Source organism: Rhinolophus sinicus, chromosome 15 (assembly GCF_057876585.1).
Source record: "Rhinolophus sinicus isolate RSI-liver-muscle chromosome 15, RSI-T2T, whole genome shotgun sequence".
Lineage (NCBI taxonomy): Eukaryota > Metazoa > Chordata > Mammalia > Chiroptera > Rhinolophidae > Rhinolophus > Rhinolophus sinicus.
The window spans coordinates 75,850,667-75,867,855 of record NC_142515.1 but is presented as its reverse complement, the minus strand read 5'-3'; the positions used below and the strand labels follow the sequence as shown (position 1 = coordinate 75,867,855).

The window sequence follows — 17,189 nt, the reverse complement described above, 5'->3', positions numbered from 1 at the left end:
TAAGGGAAAGGCATGAGCCACTTGAATGAAAGATGTAATGAGGGAATTGGGATGTGGCAATGGTCGTGAGTGGGGCGAGGAGGGGTTTTGGGCAGCATCATGCACACCCTCACTGGGAACCTGGCAAGTCCAGAGGCATCTTGGTGAGAGGACGTGGCCAGAGCCATGGCCACAGCTGACTCAAGGTTGGAGATGGTGGCAGGCGTGGTGGGGGCCCAACCTAGAGGACTACCTGGCGGGGGACTGGCCCTTCCACCCCCTGTTTTAGGCTGAGTCAGCAGGTTACTGCAGGTGAGTGTGTGTGTGGGGGGGCTGCAACAAGGAGTCTGGCGGTAGCTGGGGCAGCTTTTTATAAATTTCTGCCCTTGGGGCTGGAGCAGCAGCCATTAGAGAGTACCTGGGTTGCAAGTCAGGTAGATCCAGGTTCAAATCCCAGCTGTGTGGCTTTGTGGCCGCAGATGGTGTCTGCCAGCTTCTGTCCTGTCGTGCAACTCAACCCCTCCAGGCTTTGCAAAGGTTCTTAGCCATTGTTTGTTTATTCATTCATTTAAAGAGCATTCAGTGAGCACCTATTATGCGCCAGACCCTGGGACCCAGCGGTGACAAAAGCCGACTCAGCCCCACCCTCTGGCCAGCAGAGCCATCCACCGAACTTTCTGTGGTGATAGGATTGTACATATCTGCGCAAATCCAATGGGCGTGAGCCTTGGATGCTTTTGAGGAACTGAAGGTGAAGAACTGAATTTTGAATTTACTTTTATTTAAGTAGTCATACGTGGCTATTGGTTCCCTATTGAACAGTGCCTGTCTAGAGAGTAAACAAAGAGATAGATAATTTCAGATGAAAAAAGTACGAAAATGAAAAAACAAAAAGAGGGATATGTGATAAAGGATGATGTGGGTGCTAGCTGAGCTGGAGTGATCAGGCAGGGTGTCTACGAGAAGGTGATGTTTGAGGGCAACCTGAATGGTGAGAAGGAAATCGTCATGGGGGAGCCAGCATGTGCAAAGGCCCTGAGGCAGGACCATGCCTGGTTCATTAGAGGAACAGTGAGGAGGGCTGGTGTGGCTGGAGCAGACTGAGTGAGGGGAAAAGAGGGGAAGGTGAGGGCAGGAGGGGAGGGGCAGGTTGTGCAGGACTTTGTGGATTACAGAGAGGACTTGGGCTTTTGTCCCCAGGGAAGTGGGGGCCCTGGAGGGCTGTGAGCAGAGGAGGGGCGGGACTTGGGACCTGACTCACAGTTGCTCACAGGTGCCCTCTGGCTACTGCAGGGAGGGCCGACAGTGGGGAGTTGAAGGCAGATGCTGGGGAACCACGACAGAGGTGACTGTACTGGTCCAGGCAGGCAATAATGGGAGCCAGACAGGGTCAGAAGAGCACATGGAGAAAGATGGACAAATTCATACGAAACTTAAGAGGGAAACTTGAGAGTATGTCCAGACCAGCAGCATATACAAGTGAGAGAAGAAGAGGAATCAGGGTTGGCCCCTAGGTTCTAGCCTGAGTCTCTGGAAGGAGGGAGCTGCCCTCAGCTGAGGATGGGGAGGACGTGGGAAAAGCGGATGCAGCTGGATTTAGCCATACCTGAAAGCATCTGGGTTTTTCTGGAAGGAGAGGAAGGTAGCGAGACGTGGGGGAGTCGGCAGGTGAGAAAGGCAGGTGAGGAGCTGAGGTGTGCCCATGGTGGGCAGCGTGCCGCTGCGTGTGGTGTGGCTGGCAGGCAGACGTGGCGCCAGCACCGTGATGTGAGTGGGCGAGGCGGGCTCCAGGCTGGTCGGCACATGCTCACTGCCCTGGGTCATGAATACTGTACTGGATGGAAGGTAGTGGGGAGGCCTGGAACTGGAGAAAGCAGGAAGCTGCCCAACCAGTTTCTCCCTTGTTCTGGATCCCAGGAGTGTGGAGTTTGGTGGTTGCCGGTAAACGAAACTTTCAGAGATTTTGGTTCCAAATGTGTGGACAGTGGGACAGGCTGGGAGAGGGATGGAAGTGGGGGTCCTACCCTGGTGTGTGTGTTTTTGCCTGAGGGCGCTCCATCAGGGCAGGTGTCAAAGGCTTGACAGCACCCCAACAGTTGGAACTTACCTGCAGGAAGTAACAGGCCACAGCTCATCTGTGGATGTCCCTCTCAGTATTGTTTATAATGTGGAACAAGTGAGAACCGGTTAAACTGCGGGCTGGATACAGGCAAATGGTCCCATAATGGTGCTCTCCATTTAAAGAAGAAAAGTACCCGTTTGCACACCTAGAAGAAAGACTAGAAGGAAGCAGTCAGCCTCAGGACCTTTGTACATGCTGCTTCTCCTGCCTGAAACTCTGTTGCTATAGATGCTGGTGTGCCTGATTTGCTTACTTCAGCCGGACCTTCTGAGAGGTTCCCCGCGAGGCCTCGTCAGACTTTAGAGCCTCCCCGCACATTTTCTTTTCTTTTTGGCATCTCTTAGTCGTGCCTGGCATTGTTATTGACAGCGCTGGTTTCCCTATGAGTATCTGCCTCCTTCACTTGTCTGTGAACCCCACGAGGGCGGGGGATTGGCTCTGTCATGCTCACTACTGTGTCCCCATTCACCTGGCACACAGTAGGTACTCAATAAATGCGTGTGGAAAGAATGAATGAAAATGACTACACGTTAACATTTTCTCTCCAGGCGAGGGGTGGATGATGGGCAATTTTTATTTTCTTCTTTATGCTGATTTTTCCTAATTTTCTGCTGCATGCGCCTATTTTATAATTAGAAAAAAAGTTATTTTGAAAAAAAATTACCCCCAAATGTCCCAGCTGTGGCAGCTGACGTGATGTAGCCCCATGCTTCTCCCAAGGGCAGCTGCCTCCCGTGTGTATATCGAGGACATATCAATCGAACATTCGGGGGCTCCTGGGGTCAGCGCTCAATGGCATGGAGTGGACAAAGCAGCCAGGGAGAGCTTCCCAGAGGTGGCAGCTCTTAACCTTCAAGATGCTCAGGCTAAAACCCCTGGAGTCATCCTTGAATCTCCTCCTTACTTCCATCCCATGACCAGCCCTTTAGATAATTCTGTTGGCTCTGTCTTCACAATCTATCTAGAATGTGCTGACTTCTCCCCCCAACCTCCCTTCTGCTTCCACCTGATCCAGACCCCTCATTGCTGGCCTGAACCAGTGCTGTCACCTCCCTGCCCTGTCTCCCCTTCACCCCCACAGTCTGTCCTTGCTGTGGCCAGAGGGCACTTGTGAGCACCTGAGTCAAGTCCCGCCCCTCCTCTGCCTGCAGCCCTCCAGGGCTCCCATGTCCTTCTGGGTAAAAGCCCAAGTTCTCCTCACGGCCCACAGGGCCCTGCACAACCTCCCCCTGTGCCCTCCCTGCCCTCACCACCTCCCTCTCGCCCCCTCGCTCACTCTGCTCCAGCCACACGGGCCTCCTCGCTGTTCTTCCAACACGCCAGGCACGGTCCTGCCTCAGGGCCTTAGCACATGCCGTGCCCCCTGCCTGGATCACACTTACCCCAAACATGCACACTTCCTTCACATTCCCTCATCTCCTGCAGGTCTTAGGTCAAATGTCACCTCCTTATTCCCCAACCCCCTCCTGTTTAAGACTGCATCCCCTTCGATGAGGCCCCACCTGCACCCCCCTTTGTCCATCTTCCGCGCACTTACTTTTATTTCTCCTGTTTCCTTTCCATTGCCTGCACTGGAGCATCAGCTCCCTGAGGACAGGGATCTTTGTCAGTCTTAGTCACTGATGTGTCCCCAGGGCCTCAAAGCAGGCCTGGCACAGAGTAGGTACTCAAAATATTTGTTTAAAAAAGGGTGGGTGGGGCTGGCCCAGTGGCTCAGGTGGTTGGAGCACTGAGCTCCTGGTGTGTAGGTCGCAGGTTTGATTCCCACATGGGACGGTGAGCTGCGCCCTCTACAGCTAAGATTGTGAACAACAGCTCTCCCTGGAGCTGGGCGCCGTGAGCAGCCAGAGGTTGGTATGTGCTGCTGTGGGCTACCGTGTGCTGCCCTGAGCGGCCGGTGGCCATCGTGAGTGGCCGGCAGCCATCGTGTGTGGCCAGCAGCCATCGCGACAGCCGGCGAGAGCTGCTGTGAGCTGCTGTGAGTGGCCGACCGACAACTGGCAACCGACTGCCTCACAAGGCTCACAACACCAGCATGGGCCAGGGAGCTGTGGCCTACACAACTAGACTGAGAAACAACTGCTGGAAGGGGGGGGGGAGTGTGGGGGAGGTGGGGAAGCAGAAGAAAGGGGGAAAAAGGATGGGTGAAGACGCTGTTTTGTGACGGGCATCGTGCACTGTGACCTCTGGGGGAGAATAAGGTTGGAGAGGGCTCTTCTGGGTGAGGAAGGTCATGGCTGTGGATGTAAAGTTTAGCTGAGAACCTGCGTGCCATGCATACCCTCTGCTTGGGGCTGGGCACCCAGCACAGAGCGTGTGCTCTGATCAAGACAGAGACAGACCTATCCCTGCCTTGGAGGTCACAGTTTGGTGGCAGAGGGAGGCCTGCGACCAGGCAGGTAACATAGGAGGTAAGCAGAGCTGTGATGGGGACGTTCAGGGCACTGTGCAGAAGGGGTCGCCCAGGTGGGGTAGATCAGACACAGGCCTCGCTCCTGGTCCAGAGCTTCCCGACCTCTACCTCGGGGTGGCTGTATTCCAAGCCCACTGCTGTCGCTGCCATTGCATGGAGGCAAGAGGTCGTCTCCAGGGAGACATGGGCAAGAGGCCCAGAGAGGGCAGGACTGGCTGGGGAGGAAATGGCAGGTCCTCAGCCACCATCTCCTGGATCCTGGATAACCCAGAGACAGGCACTCATAGCCCTGGGTGTCCTGACAACATGGATTCATTAAGTGCCTATTGTGAGCCCGGTTTTTATTAGAGATGGGGAAACTGAGGCCCAGGGAGGTGCAGTTTCTTGTTTGAGGTCACATGGACTGTGCCTGGATTCATTTCCAGGTGTGTGTGAGCCCTGTGCCTGGGCCATCATCCCACAGATACAAGTACCTACTGTGCTCCTGGTGGCATTTCCTGAGGGTCCACTGTGTGCCCTGCCGAGCCAGGGGAGGTTACGCTGCTCGATTCCACACCCGTGTTGATGCACAGCACCTCCCGTGTGCCCCATGTCGTGCTGGGGTGCCAGGTGTCCCACCTCTTGAAGCATCTGCTGTGTACCTCAAGTTGGGACTGTGAGGGAAGGGAGATATCTGAGTATCCCAGTTAGCTCCGTGGAGAGTCCACATCTGGACATACACAGAGCACCTACTGTGTGCCCAGAGCTTTGGGAACTCCAGCGCAGGCCTCCCCAGTGCTAGGGGAGGTAGCATTGTATGTTCTGTTTTGCAGAGGGGGGAACTGAGGCACAGGATGGGAAAGGGGCAGATCACCCATTGAGGGTGCTAGGGAGAGGCGGGGAATGGACCAACTGAGGCAGCCTTGCAGGGCATGGCTGGGCTACCATGAGATGTGAGTTGTCCCTGAGCCCTTTATTGGGCTCCTCTGGGCTCCCACGTCTGCCTGTGTGTCCCCCATCAAAGCCCATATCCTTTGCCCCATTGGGCAGTGAGCTTTCAGAAGGTGAGGCCAGCACTGCTATGTCCCCAGATGCTTTAAATTTGTAGTGATTTGTCATTTTCCAGCTTCAGGCCTCCTGCAGCATTGTGGGTGAGGGCTCAGCCTCTGGACCCAAACTTTGGTTTGAATATCCCTGCTCTTCGTGATCTTAGAAAAGTAACTTCTATTTCTCCACTAACCCCTTTGGAAAATTGGGGTGATGTTGGGGTCAACCGTGAGCAAGCACAGCGTTTTGTATACACTAAGAGCTCAATACTTAGCTGTGGGAGTCATCCTGAGCACTAATGGTGGAACAAGAGGCAGTTTCGCCAGGGATAGGAGTAGATGGGCGAGCCAGTCCCCTGCGGTGGCCCTCGGGTCTCTGACAGGGTCCCCGCCTCTCCCTGAGCACCTTCCTTAGCTCCCAGGACCCGCGCTCCCAGGACCGGCGGGGCCTCCTGTTTCCCTTCGTCAGCCCTGGAGTTTTCAAACCCTCACCGGGCAGCAGCGCGGGCCCGGATTGGCTGCGTGGGTGGGGCCGCCCCTCCTTCTCCCCCTCCTTTCCACCCACCCCTGTGGATCGGGTGTCTTGGGCCTGGCACAGTGGCCCCATCTGTTTCCAATCTGGGCCTGCGCTTTCCACCCCCTCCTCAAGGTTTTGCCTGGGGGAGGCCTCTGCCACCGTGTCCCCCATTCATCCCCCCAGACCCCAAACATCCCAGTGGGAGGGCAGCCTCTTTGTGCCTGTGCCCCTCCCCCAACCTCTGTGTGTGTGTGTGTGTGTGTGTGTGTGTGTGTGTGTGTGTGTGTGTGTGTGTAGGGGGCGCGGTCTCTGCCATCCAATCCAGACTGGGAGGGGCTCTTTCTGCCCCTTCTCCGACCTCCAGTATTTGGGTGTGTTTGGGGAGCCTTCTGCCGCTGCCTCCGGCATCCAGCCCCTTCATCCGTTGCCATGGCCACGATCAGCACCTGGAAGGGGAGGGGAAGCGGGATAAGGGCTCCCTGTCATCAGGCTTCCAAAGGGGAGGGTCTGAGGGTGCCCATTCATGTGTGTGCATGTGGGGGTGCACAGTGCCCCCCTTGAAGGCTTTCCCCCACAGGGACCCCATCGAGGATTCCAGGGACCCCATGGAGGATTCCAGTGCCCCCAGATGGGGCTCCCCCTAGTCCCCCGCCCCACTTCCGTCCGGAGCCCCGCCCCCAGCCGCCCCGCCCCCGGCCCTGCCCCCAGGCTGAGCTCCCTGGGCCGAGGCCTCTTCCCCAGTCCTCGCTGTGCGCTGTGCTTTCGCTCGGGGCAGACGAGGGACTGGCTGCGGCGGCCCGGCCCGGCCCAGATCTCCGAGCCGCGGGGTGAGTGCACCCGGGATCCCCTTACACCCCGAGGCCCGGTCTGCCCTGGGCTTTGTTCCCCTTCTTGCCCCCCTCCAGACTCCCGAGAGGGGGACCCCCGCGTCCCCCACCCTCCCCGCTCCCCACACGGGCCTGGCCCAACCGAGCTCCAGGGGCTGCTCTGGTACAACACTGCCTGACGCTTCCCCATTCAGGACAGTTGCTCTTACTTTCGAAAACTCCGGACCGTTATACTCCGCGGGGTCCCCTCCCCCACCTGGACCCCAGCCTGCCCTCCTCCCCCACCTCCTAAGGGTGGAGTCAGGCTCAGGCTGCCTTCCTTGCCAGCCCAGGGGCGCTTGGATGTTGGGGGGGGGGGTCTTGTGCATCCTTCTGCAGACACCTGGACCTTGGAGGAGGTGGCAGGACCAGGGGGGTGGGGTGGGGTGGGGTGGGGTGGGGGATATGTGGCTGTGAGCTCTGTTCTTAGCTGCCCCCAGAACTCACTGCAAGTTTCCCACTCTCCATTTGTCCCTGCGCCTCTCTGGTCTGTGGGCCCCAGATTGACCCTGTGTCTCATTGGGGTTTTCATAAACTGAGGGGTCAGGGTAAGCATATCAGTACCCACCTTCTCACTTCCTACTCCTGTCCCCAAGTGCCATGCCTCTGTACCCCCATTATCTCCCACCAAACCCATGCCTCCGCACTCTCTATAATTGCCTGAGAGTCCCGCTTCCCAAGCTTTCTTCTCAGAGTGCTGGGTGATGTGGGAGGGGTTTCCTTCCACTCCCCATTGGGCCCAGCCTCCCCAGTCCTTCCTGCATCCCCAATCTCACTTCCACCCCTTAAGGTTCAAGCTGACCCCCAGAACAGATGCAAGTACGTAAGTGGCAGCTAGCGGCCATGCCTGTGTTTGCCTCCCTGGCCTGCAGTGGCTCCCTCTGGCCTGTTTTTCCCTCTGCAATGGACGTGACCTCAGGGATGATTGGGTAAAGTGCCAAGTGGGGCCAGGCGTGCAGTTGGCACCCAGTATATGCAGGGGCTGTGCCACGTTCCCAGGGTGGGGAGCACGCTCCCATCCTGGAGGGACAGGCCCATGACAGGAGCAGAACTGTGATGGGAGACAGAGGGTGCAGGGGGACCCCAGAAGGGGCTCTGATCCAACCCTGCGGCTTCGGCATAGGGGGCGGGATTCTTCCTGGAGGAGGTGACAGCTCAGCTGAGACATGAGCATGAGTGCGAAGGCTGAGGTTGATGGGGCAGGAGGAAGGGTGTGCTGGAGAAGGAACAGCATGTACAGATACCCCTTATGAACCAGAGGGCAGTGAGTAGGGCAGTGGGGCAAACAAGCCACTGGGGGTTGTGACACGATGAGGTCGGCAGTTCTGGAGGCTGTTAGCAGCCTTGATTTGAATAGAGGTACATGAGAACCATTGGAGGTTTTAGAGCAGAAGAGAGACAGAGGCAAACACGGCCCCTCCCAGCCCCAGGGGTGTGGGGTCAGTGCTGAGCTGAGGAAGGGTCCTCGGGTGGGAGGAGGAGTCCAGAGAGGGTCAAGGCTCAGCCCGGGCTGGGGGATCTGTGGCTTGAAGGATGAATCGCCAGGTGGGCCAGCTAGGAAGGGTGTGCCTGGTAGGATGGTCTGTGTTAAGAATGGCCCAGAGGCAGAGGCAGACTAGTGCATTCTGGGAACAGTGGTAACCTTTGGGAGAAAGCCACAGGGTGGGCTTGGGGTCAGATCCTGAGGGTCCCAGAAGGCTGAGCAGAGGAGCTGGGGAGCCCTGGAAGATGTGTGCAGGGCGAAATACTGGTGTCTTCGGTTCCTCCATGAAGCCAGCGTGGGGACCATACTGGCAGGGGTGAGCCTGGCAGCCTGGGCCCCTGGGGAGCATGGACTCTGTGCTTGATTCAGAACCAGTTTCTGACCTCGAATCCCAGCCCAGGTCCTTCCATGCTGTGTGACCTTCGGCAAGCAGCAACTGCTCTCTGAGTTTCAGTTTCCTCACCTGTCAAACAGAGGAAGTACGGGGAGCATGTCCGGGCTCGGCACATGGGGGCACCTGGCTGGGATTACTGATGCCTCCTCCTGGGGCTGGGCCTGGCTCCCTAGCCGCCCTGCCCATCTGCTCCTGGCATGGAGACCCTTGAGGACAGCACCTAATAAAAACCCATAGTCAGTTAAAGGCGACCCCTCACCCCAGTCCTAGCTGGTTCCCCGAAAGGTGGCAGGGCTGGCCCTGCACTGAGTCTGTTTCCTGGTGGGGGGAGCATTGAGGCCCCAAGAGGGGGAGGGCCTTGTTCGGAACTTTTGAGCCCAGCAGTGACCACAGAGTTAGAGCTTGGACCCTGCTGGACATTTTGGAGACACAGTAATCCAGGGAGGCTGGAAGTGATCCAGCATCTGCCTTTGAGGGGCTCCAAGGCCCTGGGAAAGGGGTCCCGGGCAGCAGGAAAGTCTGCAGGCCCAGAGGGAGAAGTATGGGGGGTGGATGTGAGGGCTGAGAGCTGGTTCAGTACTGGGTGTCCCCAAACCCCCCTGCCAGCCTAGCCGGCCTTACCTTGCCCTGGCCTCAGGCCATGGGAGGTTTCCTGAGGGTCAGGGGTGCACACATGAGCCCCTAGACTCGCTAGGACAGGACAGACCCTGAGGTGGGGGCAGGAAGAGGTCCTGGGGCATCCTCAGTGCCCAGAAGACCTCGCCTCGTGTGGGTGACACAGAGCCTGTTTGCTGTGCAGTCCTGGGTCATAATCACCCCTTTATGCTCCCTGCTCCGCGTGGGTACACAAGGCCGGCTCCGATCTCGTGACCCATGCTCCGGCGCCGAGCTGGAATGGGTGCCCACTCATTCCCTGTTAGCATAGTCTGGAAGCCCCCAGAGGCCACCCAGCAGGCCGTACCAAGCCCAGAGCAGGTCGTCCACTTTCCTGAGATCACACTGTGGCCAAGGAAGGACCCAGTCGTGTGAATAAATCTGGACCGAAGGTTCAGGGGATGCAGGACCCAGCTGAGGGCCTTGGGCAAGTCCCCACAGGCTCCTTTGTGAGCCTCAATTTCCTCATTTATGAAAGGAGGGCACCCCCCTCACTGGTCGGCTGCTAGGAACGAGTGGTGGACAGCCCAGTACCTGGCGTGGAGGAAACTCTCAGCTGACAGCCGGCAGATGAGCAGGGACCCTCCATGCACCCAAGGGTTCCAGGTTCCAAGCCTGGTTCTTTCCATCCTCCCCAACCCCCGGCCCAGCCTCGTGTGCTGTCCAAGTTATTTCCTGTGACTCCCATGGATGGTTAGTCCCTTCTTAACAGCCACACCATCCACCAGGAACTCGGGGGTGCGGCATCATGCAGCCCCAATGCACCTGCCTCAGTTTCTCTTTCTCAGCTGTGGCAGAGCTGGTGGCCTAGGCTGCTTTTCTGCAAGAGGCGCAGGGTGGAGGCTTGGCCAGGTGCCAACCTGGCCACGTCCCTCCCTGCCCAGAGCTGCCTAGGGTTTCTTGCTGTCCTGTGTCGCTGCCCTAATCTCTTCCCATCTCCCTCCTAGGACCTTTAAGCGTCTTGCCCTTCCTCATGCTGTTCCTTGTGTGGAGGACCTCCTGCCCCATTCCCATTCACTCTTTAATTCTCAGCCAAGTAATAGTATTAACATTAAATCTAGAGGCAGAGAGATCCAGGAAGAGGGAACAGCCAGTGCAAAGGTCCTGGGACAGGGCCCTGCCTGGTTTGTTGGAGGACCATCAAGCAAGCCTGAGTGGCTGGAACAGAGTAAGTGAGGTGGGGGAGAGAAGGAGGAGGTGAGGGCAGGGAGGGGACAGTGGCCGGTCATGCAGGGCCTTATGGGCATGGGAAGGACTTGGGCTTTTACCCTGAGGGAGGTGGGAGCCCAGGATGGCTGTGGGCAGAGGAGGCATGGGACCTGACTCAGGTGCTCACAGGTGTCCTCTGGCTTCGGGGTAGAGATAAACTGGGGGGAGAAGGTGGGAGTGCATTGGTCCAGATAGGTAATGATGGGGCTGGACAAGGTAGAGGCAGAAGAGGGGTAAGTTAGAAGTAGGCAGATTTGAGAGAGATTTTGAAGGCATAGCTGACAAGTCTTGTTTATACGTATCCTCCCCCGGCCCCTACACCTGGGGTGTTTTAGGAAGAGGGAGTTGGCTACCTCTGCCATAGCAAGTTCCTCCGGGGCGCATGGGGGCCTAAGAGACCCTGTCACTTTTTATCTTCTGTGCGGTGGCTGCTCCTCCCTCCCTGAGTCTGTCCCACGCCTCCCACCCCCATCCCTGCTCCATCATCCAGGCCTTGAAAGCCCCCAATGCTGGGTCTTCTCACTCCCCACGGCCCTGCCCCGAGCCCACGCAGGCTAGAGTGGCGGGTTTGGGGGGTTGGGAGCTCACAGACGAGCCCCTCCTGCGCTTGATCAGCCTTATTCCTGCCCAGACATTGAGAAGGGGTGGGTCCAGCGAAGCTGGGGCTGTGGAAGCCAGGGGTAATTAGGATCTGCCCTGTGTAGAAGGAGCTGCCCCTGGCTTCCATGGGGTGTGGAGAGCGGGGGAGGCAGCTGTGGTGGGGCCCTCCCATACGCGCCATCTGTGCAGGTGGCCCCTGCCCTTACCAGCCAGTGTTTTTTTAAGTGAGGAGACTGAGCAGCAGAGCAGGGAACCCCACCCCCACCCCCCAGGATCCATGGTAGGCCGGGCAGCCCTGGGTTTAAGCCCCTCTGGGCTACAGGCTTGCTGTGCTGTCTCGGTTTCCCCAGAAGCTCTCTGAGGGCATGTGCAACTGTCCCAAGTGGTCTGGGCCAGAGCCCCTTCCCTAGATGTGGCTAAGCAGGTGTGCATCGGTGGGCGGGGCCAGCTGCTGTGGTTGCCGTGCTCCAGCGGGGGCCTCCACCTTCCTCATCGGCCACTTTTGCTCTCAAAGGGCCTATGGCAAGGACATAGGGTGAGGGGTTGTACTTGAGGTTCCAGTCCCCAACTGGTTGTGTCTGACTGCATATCTGTAGTGTGTGTACATGCCTGCCTGTCTGCACGTGTGTGTGTGTGTGTGTGTGTGTGTGTGTGTGTGTAGGGATCTGGTTTTGCATGTCCAGATGTATTGTCTGGTTGGGTACAAGTGTGGTTTGCTGACTGCATGGCCTGTCTCTGTAGCCTGACGGTGTGCACCTTGACCTCTGACCTGACTCCATATTTACTCGTGTATTTGCCTGTAGCCCAACCATGTATGTGTATTGCCTGCCTGACCATGACCCTGTGTGTGTATCTTGACTGACTGTGCATCTGTGGTGTCGGTGTGGACCTCTGTGTGTCTCTGATCTGACTGTGCTAATGGTCTGGCCATGTACGTGTATTGTCTGCCCCACTATGACCCTGTGTGTATGTTTTGTCTGACTCTGTGTGTCTGAGGTCTGATTTTGTGCCTGTCTGGTTGCGGTCTGACTATGTGCAGTTTTATTTGCTTGACTTGGCGTGTGGCTCCCTCTCTGTTGCCTGATTGTATGAATCTGTGACTGTGTCTGATCGCCCTGTCTGTGATCTGACTGCGTGTCTGTTTATGGTTTGTCTGTGTGCAGGTCTGTGGCCTGACTGTTCAGGCATCCTTCTCTGGGTCTAGTCTGACTGCATGTCTGTTACTGGTCTGACTGTGTGCAGATTGAGCTCCCCTCCCCCACCCCACCCCAGTTTCCCCACCCTCCACCCTGGGCCATGACCCGGCCACCACCCAGTCTTCCCCTGGGGCCAATCTGGGGCTGGGCGAGGTGACCGCAGCTGGGTATTTTGGGAGCTAGATGACAGGGGCTGCCCTGTCATTACGTGGCACCCATCCCTGTGGCCATGGCCTGGACCCGCCCGGGGCATGGCCTTGGGTGGGTATTGGGCTGACCTGGCCCCGAGGGTCCCATCCTCCGGTCTCTCCCTGCCCCTCCCTGGGCCTCTGCCTTGACGCTGGCCAAAGGGGAGCCTGGGGAGGGGGTTGGCTCAGGGTTCACCCGTGCGATGAGGAACCTTTCTGCCTTCAGAAGGGTTTAGATTCTTGTGGGAGAAGCAGATGCTGAGTGATTAACATTCACATTTAATTTGCAGACTGATCTGTGGAGGATGGTCTTAGTCATTTCTGAGGCTGTGGGATGTGGAATGGGGTGGGGGGGGGCTGACCTTTGAGGGGCAAGGAGGGTTTCGGAGGAAGTGACAACTGAGCTGAGACCTGTCATGTGGTAGTAGGGGACAGGAGTCATGGCAGAGGGCACAGCAGGGGCAAAGGCTTGCAGGGGGCACAGATCAGGTTGTGTGTGTGACGAAGCAGGAGTGGCTTCATCTGGGAGCGACGGGAGCCACAGCAGGCCACAGAACAGGGCAGGGACCGATTGGTGTGTTTGGAAGATCTGACTGATGGCCGGCCAAATGGGACAAGGTTATAGGCACAATCAGCAGTGTTCGCTGAAACGTCATCCTTCCAAAGGCCCAGCCTGTGAGGGGGAAAAATTGGGTGTTCAGAGCAAATTCTAGAGCTGCTGTTCCGTCCTGGGTTGGGGCTTGGCTGGGGTCAGGGGCTCGGTCCAGGTTTGGGGGCTCGGCTGGTTTTGGGGCTCAGTCTGGGGTCGGGACTCAGCTGGGGGTTGGGGCTGCCTCAGTTTGAGCTGCTATCACAGAATACCAGAGACTGGGGGGCTTATAAGCAACACACATTTATTTGTCATGGTTCTAGGAAGTCTAAGACCAGGTGTCGGCTGATTTAGTGTCTGGGGAGAGCTGCCTCCTAAGTCATAGATGTCTTCTCACTGTGTCCTCACCTGGCAGAAGGGGTTTCTTTTATCAGGGCACTGATCCCATTCATGGGGGCTCCACCCTCAGGACCGAATCCCCTCCCAAAGATCCCACTTCCTAACACCATCACACTGGGGATTTCAACATATAATTTGAGGTGGGGGGCATAAACATTCAGTCTGTAACGGGGGCTCAGCACTTTCTCTCTACCCCCTCATCATCCCATGACCCTTCCCCATGGTCCTGTAACCCTGGCCCCCATCCTGTGACGCTCTTCCACCCCTCTGTGATCCTCCCACTGCCTCCCCATGAAGGCTTCCCGGATTCGCCTCCTCCCCTCTCAAGGCCCCTCTGTTGTCTCTGCAGACGCTGCCCTGTCTGACGCTCGGCTTGAGGACTCTCTGTGAGGGACCGGGGGCCATCCCCCTCCAGGGTGGAAGTTGGAGGTTGCAGGTCCCTGTCAAGCATGGCACCTGCCTGGGGCCCTGGAGTGGTGTCTGTGGTTGGTCCCATGGGCCTCCTTGTGGTCTTGCTGGTTGGAGGCTGCGCAGCGGAAGGTAAGAGCCTGGCATGGGGTGTGCGGATGTCTGAGTGCACATTTACGTGTGCGTGTGTGAACACGTGTTCTCCCCAGGGCTCCTGGTTTTGCCAAGCGGAGCCTCCGTGCTCCATGAATGTCACTGAGTAAAATGCCTATTGTGCACTGGGTCCAGAGAAAACAATGGTAAATAACCACAATGGTATTAATAAAGCAATAACAATAACCATGATGATGGTGATGTCTGTTTTCCCAGTATCAACTCTGCACCAAGCCCAGTGCTAAATACAAACTTTATGTGCTTCACCTCCCTCCAGCCTCTCAAAACCCAGCATGCCCGTTCCATTACTTTCCATATTTTCCCATGAGGGAAACTGAGGCACAGAGGGGGCAGGGACTTACTTGAAATCCCTCATCCTGACTGAGCCACAGAGTTCACCTTTCCTTGCTTCACGTAGAAACACCAGTGCCCAGGAGGCAGACACACAGGCAACCAGACCTTCCAAGCCGTGCGAGAGGAGGCTATTTGGGGGAGAGGGCATTGGAGCTGGGGCTTTGTAGGTGTGTAAGAGTTCACTGATGGAAAGGGCATTCCTGGTGAAGGTGTTAGCACACGGAAAGGCCTGGAGGTAAGGAAAGAGGTTGGTGTAATTTGGGGGTGGGCAAGGCTGCGTTTCTTGCAGTAACATGGAGAGGATGAGAGTCAGTTGTAGACCCAGTGCCAAGACACCACCCCCAACCATGACAGGCCTAGAGGAGGCGTCACTCAGGCCCATGGGGACACAGGGTCAGGCCAGGAGGGAAAGAAAGTAGGAATCAGGCTGGGTTTGCTGAAGACCTGCTGTGTATCCTTGGGCTACTGACTCAACCTCTTTCAGCTTCCATTTTTGCCTTGATTGAATGAGACTCATAACATTATCCCCATCCCAGCATTCTTGTCACAAGGACATATGATAAGCCCCTGCATGTTGCTTGACACATAGTAGGCTCACAAGCAAAGTAATTATTGCTACTGGGTGAGGACACTGGTGACATGCACACCTGCTTCGTCTACTCGTGCGTTTTCTCATTTTCATGTTGTTTTTAGTAAATGCCTACCACATTCAGATCAACCAGCACAACCTGATGAGATGAACAGTGTTATCGTCATCCCCATTGGACAGATGGGGAAACTGAGGCACAGTCAGATTACAGTACAGCCAGGAAGTGGTCATGCTCAGATTTGAACTTGGGCTGCCTGGCCCCAGAGCCTCTGTTCCCAACCACAGTGTGACACTGCGTCCAGGCCAACGGCCAGATGTGGCTGGACCGTGATCTGTCGTCACTGCCCAGGCGCCCCCAGTGTGACACCCTCAGATGTTCCCAGACAGAAATGTCCCCAAGTGAGAACCACTGATTTAACTTATACTGGTTAAATAAATAACAGATTTACTGTTTGACATGTTGCTTCACTGATAACTAACCAGCCTTGGCCACGATAGAGCTGAGATCATCTCCGTTTACAGGTGGGGAAACTGTGGCCGCAAACTGGCCATTGTGACGAAGGATGGACATCACATAGTTCAAATCCTGGGTTTGAATCCTGGCTCTATCATGTGACTACGGAAGGGTCTGTGTTCTCATTTCCTCAGTAGGTTTTTAATAAGCACCTACTGTGTGCTAGGCACTGGTTTAGACATAGGTGACAGAACAAACACCTCACCCCCTTCGAGAGCTGATAATCTAGTGAGGGAAAGACACTAAGTGTGTTGGATGGTGATTATGCCCGGAGCAAGATAAGCAGGAAGGTGGAGGAGGGCTTACGGTGGGGGCGGGGCTTCATTGTAAACAGTGGGAGAGTGTTGGGAAATGTTGCAGTGAGGAGGTGGCATCTGAGCAGAGACTTAAAGGAGTGGAGGAGAGCACCCCAATGGTATCTGGGGGAAAGAGTCCCAAGCAGAGGGAATAGCATGTGCAAAGGCCCTGAGGCAGAATGGTGCTTGGTATGTTGGAGGAACAGCCAGGAGGCCCATGTGGCTGGCACAGAATGAGCGAGAGAAGGTGAGGGCGGGGAGGGGAGCGGGCAGGTGAGTTGGACCTTGTGGGTGCAGGGAAGACTTGGGCTTTTACCGCGAGGGAGGTGGGAGCCCTGGAGGACTGTGAGCAGAGGGACGCACCTGACTCAGGTGCTCACTGGCGCCCTCTGGTGGTTGTTTTAGGGAGGACAAACCGACCACGGTGGAGGTGACTAGTGTGGTCCAGGTGGGTGATGGGTATGACCCAGGATTTCAGCACCTGGCATGTAGCAGGAGTTAGCTCAGTGGGTGTTCCCTCCATGAGCCCTTAATTATTATTAATGTATCACTGTAGATGCTGGTAGTGGTCTAGACGCGAACCCACGTCTCCATCTCCAAGGCTGGGGCATCTCAATCCCAGTAACTGGGTCTGTTTAGTTTAGCAGCAGCCCTGCCATTTGGAGCCCGGTGGGGGGCTGTGGGCACCATGATTGGTACTGCCAGCTTCAGGGAGTAGCTCAGGTCCTCAGGGAGCCATTCGGGGTGGGGGCTGTCAGGCTGCAGAGAGCCTGGGCGAGCGTCTGAAGTGTTCACCAGCCAGCACCAAGAGGAGTGATTTCTGCTATAGAAATGGCTCCTGGTCCTGTGTGGCCTACCCAGGATGCTGTGGGGCTGGCCCAGGCAGGGTTTGGAGGGGACGGTGGGTGGGTCTCCGGATCTGGCACCAGATTCTTCTCTGCAGAATCTGAAATGGAAAAACAGAAGTCAGGCCAAGCCTTTCCCAGCTCTGCACTGTTGGCATCACTACTCTGAACCTCAGTCTCTGCATCTAAGAAATGGGGACCCCCTGGGGTACTCTTAATAATGAAGACCCACAGCCCCATTTCTTTAGCTTCGCAGCTGGATGGCACCAGGTTGAAATCCTAGCTCCTTGCCTGTCCTAAGCTGGGTGAGCCTGGGCTGCTCACTCATCCTTGCCAACCCTCAGTATTGCTGCTTTGCGGGTGTGAGAACAGTGCTGAGCCCCACCAGGCCCAGCG

At 56.7% G+C, this 17,189-nt stretch overlaps 1 protein-coding gene across 13 annotated transcripts in view; it reads left to right on the top strand.

Moving 5' to 3' along the window:
• The window catches only part of PTPRS (protein tyrosine phosphatase receptor type S), a 100,522-nt gene that overhangs the window by 24,370 nt on the left and 58,963 nt on the right, over positions 1 to 17,189 (top strand). For 12 of the 13 annotated variants that reach the window (XM_088792303.1, XM_074337638.2, XM_088792302.1 and 9 more), the window contains exon 2: positions 13,984 to 14,174. In XM_088792303.1, the coding sequence (XP_088648429.1) occupies positions 14,084 to 14,174 (91 nt within the window). In that variant the 5' untranslated portion in view covers positions 13,984 to 14,083. Of the gene's footprint in view, positions 1 to 6,734; positions 6,884 to 13,983; positions 14,175 to 17,189 lie in introns of those variants that run through there. The other variant, XM_074337635.2, reaches the window with a different exon arrangement.